Here is a 13,240-nt window from a genome sequence, read left to right on the forward strand (position 1 = left end):
TTAATGAGGTCAGAATAGTTTCGAGGACTTACGCAACTATTTATTTCGAGGATTCTTACTTTCAACTTAGGTCTATTATTCTATTCCTAGCTCAAATGTGTTCTTCAGGGGGATTTGAAGAGCATTCAAATGGAACTTAACCTCGTCCGAACTGGTCACGATTTGTTACCCCACGAATATCTGACCACTGTTCCAGAAAATATTGATCTAGAAATAAAAACATGTGAAATAGTAATTGACTATATATCATCTGAAGTTTCTGTTGCTTTTGATGATACAAAGGTAGCGAAGGAGCTAGACGTCTCATGTAGATGAATCAGCCTTTGACACGCTACCCAGTTCGTGACCATATTTTCGTTTTTTAATTCTGTGTCAACCTGTGGCACAAAATACTTATCTCTTCTTGTAGAGTATCGATCTTGTCGCCTTGCGTAGTTCAGGACTCCTTTGTTAGGCCTCTCGCGTGTTCTGTCAGCTGTTTCTACTATATTGCATAAATCAACATCGCGCTTCCCCACCGCCAGAATCTGTTGTACACTCAAAGGAAGAGGGGCGGAGCACAGTTGGTAGAATAGGTTATAACTTACTTTTCTTTCCGTTAGTAGACTTTTCATATCGTTTTTTAGCTGAGAAGGTGTTCTGTCACCCATGTGCACCTGATTCAGAGGCTGTTCAACAGTTTGTTGGCCGGGAAATGACACGGAATTGGTTACGGTCTACTTGATTGAGTCATATGACCACTCGTGATCGGTTTTAGTTTAAATTTTCCATATACTATCAGTAAATTTTTCCGGTAGCAATGTGCTTGCGTAAACGAATTTACCTTGCTGTAAGTTAACATGGTTAGTCTGATGAGCCAAAGTTGTTGGTCGGTGGCTTTAAAAGGTGGGACAGAAAAATTAAAGGACATTTCAGATAACGTTTGGGAAAAACTTAACGTAAAGTTTTCTGAAGAAGTGTTTATATATGTGTGATACCTAGGAGTATTTGAGTTGTAGTATAAACAAGTTATCTCAGAAAAAAACGCAATTTGATCGAAAAGTATTAGATGAACACGAACGAATGTATTGTATTTGGAATTCAAAATCAAGCAGTCATTAATACAAAAGAATCATTGGTTCATATAAACACCACATTCGCCACAGCTTAAATAGGAGTCTAAGTGTCTGTAATCGATCGTACGTCTTCTTCTTAAGTTCATCTTGGGTCTGTCCGACAGTGTATTGGATGTAGACTCTGTATTATCTAGAATGTACTCGTTAGTATTAGAATTATTAACCGAAATCGGAACAAACTCACCTGGTACCTAGAATTGTATACAATAATCATGTCGGTTGTCTAGTGAAACCACCGATATCTAGAATTTGCATCATGGACCTTTCAACACTATCCTCCCCCACGAAATAATGTTGGGTCCTTACGTCACAGTGTTATGACCAATTTGACGCTCTCAATTTGCATTATCTTCTCAAGTCTCACGCTTCGATCACTGTATGTGAGTATTTGGGTGTACACACTGATACGTAATTTGAGGCATTTTGACTAGAATTCGACTCATTCGGAACATATTTGTAACACTCACTGAGGATATCACCGGAGATAAATCCATTGTGACGACGAATAACATTTGATATGACATCAGAATTTGGTTTTTCTGAAATATTTTTCTTAAATTTATTAAGAGTTTCATTAGAGAATAATGAATCATTAGGAAAATCAGCATCTACCAAAAACTGAATCCGGTTTTTGATCATATTTTGACTCATTCAAGATATTATTCTCAGAGTTGTTAGAAATTTCATCAGAAATATGTGAAACATTATGACAAACCACATCTCGAACAATAACACGAGAAATCTGATAAGAAGTTGGTTGATTAGAAACTTTTGTCTCACAATGATTCTGCGTTTCACTCAACTCTGGACTGCTTTGTGACATCATACCGCTTCTAGAAGTTTTGAATAAAGAGAAGTGATCATTAGAAACACCCAACATAACAGGATCACAATCACAAATTTCAGCAATAGTTTCAGCGAAATGAACTACGGTTTTACAAACTGACTGAATGTGTCCAGTTTTGCCACATTTCAAGCATTTAGAATTACGAAATACACATGAATCACATGGGTGACAGTTGGCATAGAAAAAGCACTAACCAAACTTGTGATTATTTTCGCGAAATGTTTCACAACTTAATGAATTGTTATTTGAATAACCTTGATTACGTATTGGACTGGGACGAGGTGGTAAAGTAGTGGAATTCCTGATGTCCTGGCGAATCATCTCATTGAATTTTTCTCCTTTATCGCATTTGAAACTTGTATACTTTACATGGTCCTATATTAGTTGCTTGGGAGTTGTATAAGGGAGTGAAATTGCCTTGTCTGGCAAGGCCAAAGTCTTTATTAAGCTGTATGCTTCTTTTCCGATGAATGTAAGGAAATGAGCCACAATATTAAAATCCTCAACCTCTTCCTTGGTCATAGCCCAGATTTCGAGCCTCTCCATGTAATCCTCAAAAGTATTTAAATCTCTTTAAATGTTAAAACATTCCATCACATGTTCCGTCGCGACGTCAATGTGATAATTAATTAGATTGGAATTATAGAATAAAGTAGTTATCTCAGAGAAAACGCAATCTAATCAAGAAGTATTAGGTGAACACGAACGAATGTATTGTATTTGGATTTCAAAATCAAGCAGCCATTATTACAAAATAATCATAGATTCATATAAACACCACAATATAGTAAATAGTGTGAGAATAAAACAATGTATGGACAAAGAAAAGTAATAAAGTTACAAAAATAATCATGATAACAGATGTCGCAACACAACAACATGGAACAGATTTCCCATATTGCATCAGCATTTCAATTGTACGGTAAATGTCGACAATTATCACAGTTAATATTGTTGAATTACGTTCAATAATGTCAACGAGATAATGTGCGTGTAATAATAATGACGATAACAGTAAACCGCGACAAAAATTATAACCCTTAGAAGTAATCTGGATTATGACAGAGTATGTTGACTTTCAGATTTGGTTCGTACTGCGGAATTTTGCGTTGCATTGCATATCGAGCTAACTATTTCTGAATTGAATGAGCCTGGAGATAATTCCTTAGGCTTCGCATATCAATCGCCCAAATAACCTTTATCAAATAAATCGCAACGGTATATGAATTCAGACGGCAACATAACGCACCAAATACAATTTTTTATTGAATGACACAGGTCACTAAGCCATAAGCATATCGAGCGAATTTGTGCAGAAAAGCTAATGAGCGTGAGCAAGCCAATTCAGGGGAAATATATATATATGGGAAAGAGAATGATTCGTCGAGCAATTTAAGCAACTAACATATAAGTTAGACACAGAGAGGAATGTGTGCTCAGACTGTCATATATGACCAAGAATACTTGTTCTTACAGACATGATAATAACATAGAGATATGCAAATTGTTACTGTTCGAATTACTCTGTCTGTTAAATAAGTTAATTGAAGTGCTGAGAAAGTTAACCGCAAACAAAATTGAGTATAAGAGAGAAGCTATAACGCCATCAATGTTAAAATCGAACTGATACTGACTATCAACAAATTTCTTTGTTACAAGTCAAAGACAGTTGGATAAATGCACTAGGTACTAATAAATCTCGTTTGTCTTTACTACGAATTTTTGAAGGAGGTCAATATAATCCAAGATATGCCAAAATATTGCGATGTCTAAAATTACTATTGTGGTGTGGGTTACTTATATAATTAATATATGGTGATGGTCAGGCGTGGAATGTATTTTGGCAAGAGATCGATAAGGAAAGAACAGAAACGATGTGCAATCGGTATGAAAATGCATGAACAATGAAACCAGAGAAGATTGACTGATGTTTGCAGAAGGAACAGTCAAGATTGAGACAATTGATTGTTATTTTGCAAATTATCTGTTTGCTGTATGGTTATCAGATTTTAGTGAGATAGTTTGTAATTTTCGTGTCAAATACATTTGAATGTCTTCACCCGTGTTCTTGTTTCCTACCGTATAGGTTATTAAGGATTATTATTGAACATTACACTGTGAGGCACTAAAACTCTTACTCTGTCATCTTTTATTATAAATGGCCAGTGTTAAAAATGCACGCTTGTATCGTTGTTAATTGTTATATATTTATTTCATTATCAATCATGAATGCATTTTATGTACTTACTGGGAAGATAAATTAGTTTTTCTATGATTCTTTCCTTCTCTGAAGTCTTTTGACCTATGCCATAGAGAGAATATAGAATCAAAAAAAGAAGTTCCGCCAACCGACTCATATACACTTTAACATCTTGCCAAAGGACTTCATCAGTTGAAAAATACTGTCTTATAACAGAAAACGAAACAAATTCTACGTATTCACAAACATTTAAGGAAAATCAGTAGAGTTTTTAGGTGAATAACATTACAATATTTATTGTTAATTTAGAAGCAAAATAACACGTCTTTGGTTCAGAATAGTAGTTATTTTCATGTAAGTAGGTCACCGAATTTAAACAAGTCTTCATGTCATATGATCCAAAAGGAGAATAACTGAATGCGGAAAGGAAAATTAACCAATAAACTGATGACATTAGACTAATAAATGAAAGAAAATGCTCGATAAAAGAATGTACGCTTACTAAGACACTGCAGTATTTTAACACTTTAAACTACTGATTAATTATGAGTAGTGTGATAAAATATACGAAGATACAGGCGGAGAAGGAATGAAGTTTTGGACCCAACGAACTCAACGCTATTCTTACTGTTCTGATAGTTTCCTCGAAAATTCTAGTGAAGCATGATTATGAATGTCAGTTCTTGCAAGGAGGTATTTGCAAATAGGACTTAAGTGAATAAAAAAGTTATATGACATCAAACCTACTGCAGATTTACACGATCAGAACGAGACTTCAAAAGATGTCCATAGAATAAGTGTGGTTTACTATTTTTGAATTTTCTACGAAAAGCACTTCATAGTGTAATACTACAAAAAGGTTGAAGGTAGCAGCAGTTTCACTCTCAGTAGACAGTATCACACAATCAACTGTTTATACTGGTTTCAACGATTCGAGGAGAACATCTATACGTTCCAAGCTTTTTCAAGGACCAGATTGCCAAGGGAAACGTTGGATTTACCTCAAATTTATTCGCTGAGATTTTACAAATATATTCTTCCTATTTAATGTCTTGCATCAACTCGGCGCCCAAATACCGTGAAACTATTGGCTCTAATTTAGACGAAAGTTCTTATACATAAAGAGTATGGAAAATAATAATAAATAAAATATTTTATTAGGGCTAATTCCACCAAGGAAGAAATTAGTGGGGTTACAAACTTTTATGAATACAAAAACTTGGATTGTTAGCTCAAATTTATATGGCTTCTGTTATGTATAAGAGACAAGATGGAACTCCAAAAGAATAACTAATCAGAATACGATAAATCACTTTAAATGGCCTATTTCCATCTACTGAATAGCCGCTATTACCCCACCTATTTTTTACTTTTTACTTAATCTATTCTACTGTTATCAACTCTGCCTGTAGCTCCTTTGTAGGCTGCTGCCGGTCCATAGCCCGGGTAAAATAGGATGGTTGGGCATGAGGTTAGCATCCCCATCCCGTAGAAAAACTAACTCGCTAAAATAAACGTTAATCAGAAATAATGATTCAAACCATTTAAACTCTGCCTTGGGAGTTGAAGGAATAATTATGATGCCTCATGATGAAAGCCGAGGCCCTTCGGAATTCATGAGGCCAATGCACCTTCTAACAACCAGAGCAACAATTTTCATAGGTACATGGAACGTCCGGACAATGTGGGAGACCGGAAGAGTCTTCCCAATTGCCACAGAAATGGGAAAATACAACGTGAGGGTGCTTGGGATCAGTGAAACACATTGGACGCAGGTTGGACAACAACGACTATCTTCAGGGGAGCTTCTGTTATACTCCGGTCATGAAGAAGAAAATGCCCCACATACACAAGGAGGACAACATCACAAAAGTTTATTACGGCTTTTGTTCGGGGTACTGATAAACCCAACAAATTCAAGATAGCACTCAGTAACAGGTTCCAGACCTTTCATGATCTACGCAATGGATAAGGAACTACTATGGAGAGCAACTGGAAAGGTATAAAAGAGGCAATCATTTCAACATATCAGGAGGTTCTGAACCGCAAGAAGCACCATCATAAGGAATGGATCACTGTTGATACACTGAATCAGACTCAAGAAAGGAGGTACAAGAAGGCAGCAATCAATACCAATAAAGGTCTTCAAAAGGGTATTGTTAAACAGAATGAGGGACTCCGTAGATGCCCAACTTTGTGGAACAATCAAGTGAATGGAATTCATCACTCTACATCAACTTCATTGACTACGAGAAAGCATTTGATAGTGTGAACAAGACAACATTATGGAGGCTTCTTCAACACTACGGTATACCTGAGAAGATAGTCAATATCATACGGAATTCCTATGATGGATTAAACTGTCAAATCGTTCATGAAGGACAACTCACCGACTCACTCGAGGTAAAGACAGGTGACACGCAAGGTTGCTTACTCTCACCCTTTCTTCTTCTCCTGGTGGTCGACTGGATCATGAAGACTTCAATATCTGGAGTGAAGTACATAATACAATGGACAGCTAGGATGCAGCTTGACGATTTAGACTTCGCAGATGATTTGGCTCTTCTAACACACACGCAACAACAAATGCAGGAGAAAACGACCAGTGTAGCAGCAGCCTCAGCAGCAGTAGGTCTCAATATAAACAAAGGGAAAAGCAAAACTCTCCAATACAATACAACATGCACCAATCGAATTACACTTGACGGAGAAGCTTTGGAGGATATGGAAACCTTCACATATCTGGGCAGCATCATTGATGAACACGGTGGATCAGATGCAGATGTGAGGGTGAGGATCGGCAGAGCAAGAGCAGTATATCTGCAACTGAAGAACATCTGGAACTCAAAACAACTGTCAACCAACACCATGATCAGGATTTTCAATACAAATATCAAGACAGTTCTACTGTATGGGGTGGAGACGTGGAGAACTAAGAAAGCCATCATCCAGAAGATACGGGTGTTTATTAACAGTTGTTTACGCAAGATACTTCGGATCCCTTGGCCAGACACTATCATCAATAAGCTACCTTGGGAGACAACAAACCAGATTCCATCCAGCGGAGGAAGAAATCAGGAAGAAGCGCTGGAAGTGGATAGGACACACATTGAGGAAGGCAGCCAACTGCGTCACAAGGCAAGCCCCCGCATAGAATCCTGAAGGCTGAAGGAGAAGAGGAAGACCAAAGAACACATTATACCGAGAAATGGAGACAGGCATGAGAAGAATAAACAACAATTGGATAGAACTAGAAAGGAAGGCTCAGGACAGAGTGGGTTGGAGAATGCTGGTCGGCGGCCTATGTTCCATTGGGAGTAACAGGCGTAATTATTTTTTTACTGTTATCACTGATTCATAAACTATCTTAGTTGTTTTAATAATTTCGTATGTGCATATAAATATTGATGTATACTAGAGTTAAACCTGATGAGGATCTAATTGAAAGCAGTATTGTTCGCTTATACATGTTCTAAATTGATGTCAGTATATACTTTTCGTATGATGAAAGAAGATATGTCACACACACCACGATGAACATTATAATAACTAGGTTACCGTTTATCGTTATTCATTCATTTGAATGGTTTTTGAAAACAAATAGTTCCGGTCCAACATATATTTATTTCGTTAATCTACTAATACTATCATTCATGCAACTGAAATGCCATAGTGTCAGCTGTTATTTAAAGATGAATGACTTTAGCCATTACTTAGATGAGGTTATGAAAAGTTGAGGTCAAACAAGGAATACAGTTTACTAACCAATGTAAAATAAAATTTTTACGGAACCAGAGAACTTCGAAAACATGAAATTTATGAAAAATAATTTGTCGTAAACAGGCAGTTGACTGAAGGCCAAAATATTTAAGCTCAATTAGACAAATATAAAGTTTTTAATTCAATTTGAACCGGTTTTCGAATTGTCCTTTTGTTGATATTTTAAATCGAAATTTAATCAGTTTTGGTTGGCATTTGCACATTCTGTGCGGATTTCCTCGATAAAGCCAATATGACACAAGTTATTGCCTGCCAGCTGAAAGTGTAACGTGATAGCGTTTGAAAAGAACGGTACAGGGTTCAAGTCCCAGAGTGAACACCAATTCAGATGCAGGTAAATCCGTCTGACAAGACTTAGATTTCACTCTAAGTGAAATTCCATTTATTTTGTCTTATTAAATTATAGGATTTATAAGGGAATAACGAATAAATCCCCAAAGTGAGGTTGTTGTCGTACTGTAGTTTCTAAATTGAAATATACTTTGAGGGACGTTTTTAATCACACTACATTTGTTATTCTTGGGTATTTTGTAAATTTTTGAAAATATCTTAAACGGAATTTGTCGATAAATGATGTGAATAAACATCGATATTTATGTAGTTAATTTATTGTTTATGTTTTTTTTTAAATGAGTATTTATCAGGTAGCATTATGGATTTAATAATAATTTCTGCCCTTCTGTTGATTCATTTATTATGTTTATTGTCATTTACGATAAACTGAAGATTTATTATATATAGTTGAAATCATGAGTTATTTGAAGCCAGACCACCATGAAAAACTTGGAAGCACTGGACGGCTGTTTCGTCCTATTATGGGACTCCTCATCAGTGCGCATCCACAATTTACTATCAAGTTATTTGTTAAAAGTAAATCATGGGTGAATGTATTGAGATTTATAGAATATTGTGCGTTACACCCTTGTACTTAATTAGTATAATCATATGAGTTAAGGAATCAATTCACAATATACTTTTGACTAATCTTCTTGTATCTGCTGCTATGTTGTTTTCAATTTTTACAATCTGTGAATTAGTACAGATCGATTTAAAGAAAGATGAAGAATCTGACTTTTAGAATTAAACTCGTAATACCAGTTAATTTAAATTTTTTTGTTAATTAAACGTCCTAAACACAGACAATGGTCACTAACCGTAGTTTCATCGATATTGTCAAAACATACGGTAGATCGCTACGTTGGATTTCGTTTTATCTATTAGATGATCATAATCGACCAAATGTGAAAAACAGAGCTAAGCATAGGATTTGTTTAAATGTATCCAAACTATTCAGAAAGATGTTCATTCAAATGTTAGTTTCATTAATTGGTGGAATTTCTGATATATTTTTCGTCACAGGAATAACTGAATTGCACACTGAAGTGACAAAAGCAGGTAACTGATACTGCATTTTAATAAATACCATTAGTTAACAGGAAAATGGCAAGCAACAGTTGGCTTCATGACATGTTTTTAATTGTTCTGGTTAGTTATTATTATCCTTATTACTAATAGTTGACCTGATATCTTTCTACTCAATGATCAATCATCTGCAAATTATGATTAATTATATGATCTACTTCATTGTTATCAATGATTCATAAACTGAACTGACTGATTTATATTTCTGATATGTTTCAATCTTACTGTATATTCGAGTAAAGTTCGATAAAGATCTTATTGAAAACAACTTTGTTTGTTATATGTTTTGTTATAGTTTTCACATTAACATTTTTTAAATCTTTTTATTAAGTTAAATGTGTTGTATTTAGAGACATAAATAATCTCTTTTTTGAAAATGTTCCAATATCTAGGATAAATATCTAGGTAAGTGATCTCCGACAATTTAATGAATGCCAAGTCACTTTTTTTACGTTCAGTGAAATAGTGTTCATATTTTATCAGATATAATAAGCTAAACTAATTTTTACTTTAAATGCCTATCTTTACCAATGGTAGATTGAACCATGAATAATTACATTTATGCAATTTAATTACATCAGGTTTCTTTTTGAAAATTAGTCTGTGAAATAAGTTACATATGAGAAAAGCGATAGAAGTAGTGGCAACCAGATAACCTAACAAATATCACTTACTGGTTTGTATTCGAACTTTAATCACTTAAAGAATCTCTTAGTTATTCTAAATCAATCTGAAAACAAACCGGCCGGTCAGATTGATATGAAAGATAAGTTTATTTTCAGTGTGACTAAGTTACCAGTCAAATATTCAGTAAATACATTTGGGTTTTCAAGAATGCACATAAGGTATTATATAACTCCCTGTCTAACAATAAAATGTTTTTTTTTTAACATAAAGATCACAATGAAGAAAAATCGTTGACCAAGACGCATTACGTCAAAAAAAAATAAATCAAAGTGAGGGGTTGCGAAATATGATTGTTTTTTTTTTTACTGTCAGATGGATAAACAAATTTTTTTAAATTTTGAAGTTAAGAGGTAAAGTGAATGAAAGAATATATAATGATGAGAAATGATTAAAGGTTTTGTTTTCAATTGAATAATTTTATATCAAATATTGTATCAAGTGGAGAAGTTTGTTTCACATTTAAATGAGTATCATTAACCGGTAAATTATAAAATGGATTATTGGTAACATTTTTATTATTAGTATATACATTATTTGACTCAGTTTGAATTTGTTGTTTTGTTGTCCAATTACAAAACTGATCATCCATTGGGAATACTTTAGTCTGAAACTAAAAACACAAGGCCTGTTAATATACTAGAATGAAAATTAAAGTATAACTAACAAAGAATACTGAAACCAATAGCCATTACATATTTTATCAAAAATAAAAACAAGTTACACATAAACTACTGAGTTGAATCAAACAAAGTTATTTTCATTTAGAGGAAAAAAAATGGTTACAACCAACGCCGTGCAATAAAAATCAGCTTTGCAAAAACTCAGTTAGTGGTGTCACTGGATATTAGGTAAAAGCTTGAGAATTCGTCTTCGATTAACACTTCGTTTATGCTAATTTGGCATTCACTGACAACCGAAAATAAGTAGTTCTTTATCTAAGGTGTTTTGGAAGCAAAATACAAATCAGTTTAACGGGAAATTCATTTACTAACCTTTAATTGAACACTTGTGTATTATTAAGGATATTTGGCATGTTAGCATTATCGAAACTGATTACTATTCTTGATAAACTGTAACTGTACAGAAACTAACACACATAATTTGGAACACTCTCATTTTAACTGAAGTGATCGAGTCCCGTATTGATGACGGGGAATCATTTTAAATTTCTTATACTATAGAAAGCTTCATAAATTTAGGACTAAACGGAGAAATGAATTGCTATTTAAAATATAATACCAAGATTATAGTACGATTTCAGTGAAGATCCTGAGAAACTATATCAAGAAACAAGAGGCAATCATCGTAATGATAAGTTTTTGAGCTGTAATATGATAGCCGTACTTGATATTCATTTATAAACCTCTCCTTTACAGTAATCCTCTTTTTCTCTCCTACGTGCTCAGCGTTCTCCTTCAATAAAATGTTTGCTTAGGTAGAATTAACGTTGAGTATGTAAGTCATTATGGAATTAAATAATTAGGTTTTGCAATGAAGCTTGGAGAGTACTATAATCTTATTCTGAAATCATAAGCTTATCAATTATTCCCGTATAAACATTATTTCTGTCGATAAAATCGATCTAAGATATAGGTAAAAGTATACTTTTCAAATGTATCTATTTTCAATTGTATCTATAATGACATATCCATATATTTTTCGACTGATTTTTCTTAAACGATTTACTGCTCATTTGAAACTGTATCATTCTAGGTTTTACTAGTTACATCAAAAAGTAATCAAGGTTAAAGCGCATATATATTTTATTAAAAACCATTCGTATTTCCATTTTATTTATCAAGATACATCTATACTTTCAGATCAAAGTAAATAGGTTCTTATATTTATGCAAATTTACTTCAAATATCTATGTAATAAATGATACTAAAACATTTTTTATTCAGTAATGGCTAATTTTTTTTCGAATTTATACATGTATATACATACACATATATCACGTATTTAAATCAGATGTTTACGATGAGAAATCAGTAATATCGAATGAATAATTTACATATTATTCGACAAAATACTTCAGTTGTTTTTATTTGCTAGTACAATGCAAAGTAATATCTAATTAGATGACAGAAGTATATTCGTTTAGAGATTCAAAAAACACATCATAAACAAATTATATATATATATAAATTATGTCGAAACCATTGGTAGAAATTCGATCGTTTTGTCCATAAACTTAGTCTAATATTTCAAAATAACTAACATAATTTTCGATTGTCATAGAAATAATTGGAGTTTGTAAATTTATAAATAATGATATTTCTAATATATACAATAAACATGTGTAATATACTTTAAACCTTTTGTGAATAGTAGAACTGTCCTGAGAAAGATCTAATTTTCTAGTATTAAACACATTCTAAGATAGTTTTCCTAATAGAAAGTCAAATGAAATATTCATTGGTACCAGTAGATTGTTTGTTTTACATCAAAATTTGAAAAATTCCCATATTGTGATTTAGAACAACATATATAAGCGAACAATATTGTCTTCCCATTGATGTTTAGGACTGCAACTGGTCAGTCTCTTATTGGCATATGCGCGTACTGTGCGTATTGCCTCGATATAGCCTAAATTCAATGGGAAGATTCAAACAAACAATACTAAGTTGAATTTAAACTTCACCCCATTGCACAAGCAAGTGGCTATCAGGACTCAGTGGCCGAGTGGATAACGTGATGGCGTTTGAAGCGAATGGTACTGGGTTCGAGTCCCAGAGTGAACATCAACTCTGAGATGAAGGTACATCCAGCTGACGAGTCCCAAATAGGACGAAACGCGTGTCCTGGATTCCACTGCTAGCCACTATCCATCTTTGCTTATCCAAATGTATGTATATATGATTTTCGAATAAGCACTTATATTAAGAGATTTTCTTTTTTTTCTTCTGAAGAAAGAGAAACTACATAGATTCCAAATTCTTATTCATTGATTATTTCTTGAAGAATGAATTTCTTTTAAACACTATGGGAAAATAAAATAACATTAAGATGATAAGAAATTCTCACTTTGTATTTGATGTTTTCATCTATCTGTTTCTATGGTATATAAGTATTATTTATAAAATATATAAGTATCATTTGTTTAATAAACAGTTAAGTCAAATTCATTCATGAATAAAGTCCTGTTCATTTTTCAATATGAATAGCTTTAATCTAGCAGTAATAAAG

The 13,240-nt window shown here is 33.6% G+C and overlaps 1 protein-coding gene across 1 annotated transcript in view; it reads right to left on the bottom strand.

Annotated features, from left to right (window-relative positions):
- Positions 1–10,454: 10,454 nt before the first annotated feature.
- Positions 10,455–13,240, bottom strand: part of Smp_130580 (hypothetical protein) — a gene marked incomplete at its 3' end in the record, with an annotated part of 20,859 nt that continues 18,073 nt past the window's right edge. The window contains exon 10 of the mRNA XM_018789954.1: positions 10,455–10,648. Within this exon, the coding sequence (XP_018655345.1) occupies positions 10,455–10,648 (194 nt within the window). The remainder of the gene's footprint in view (positions 10,649–13,240) is intronic.

The sequence above is a fragment of the Schistosoma mansoni genome, chromosome W (genome assembly GCF_000237925.1).
Source record: "Schistosoma mansoni strain Puerto Rico chromosome W, complete genome".
NCBI classification, from domain to species: domain Eukaryota; kingdom Metazoa; phylum Platyhelminthes; class Trematoda; order Strigeidida; family Schistosomatidae; genus Schistosoma; species Schistosoma mansoni.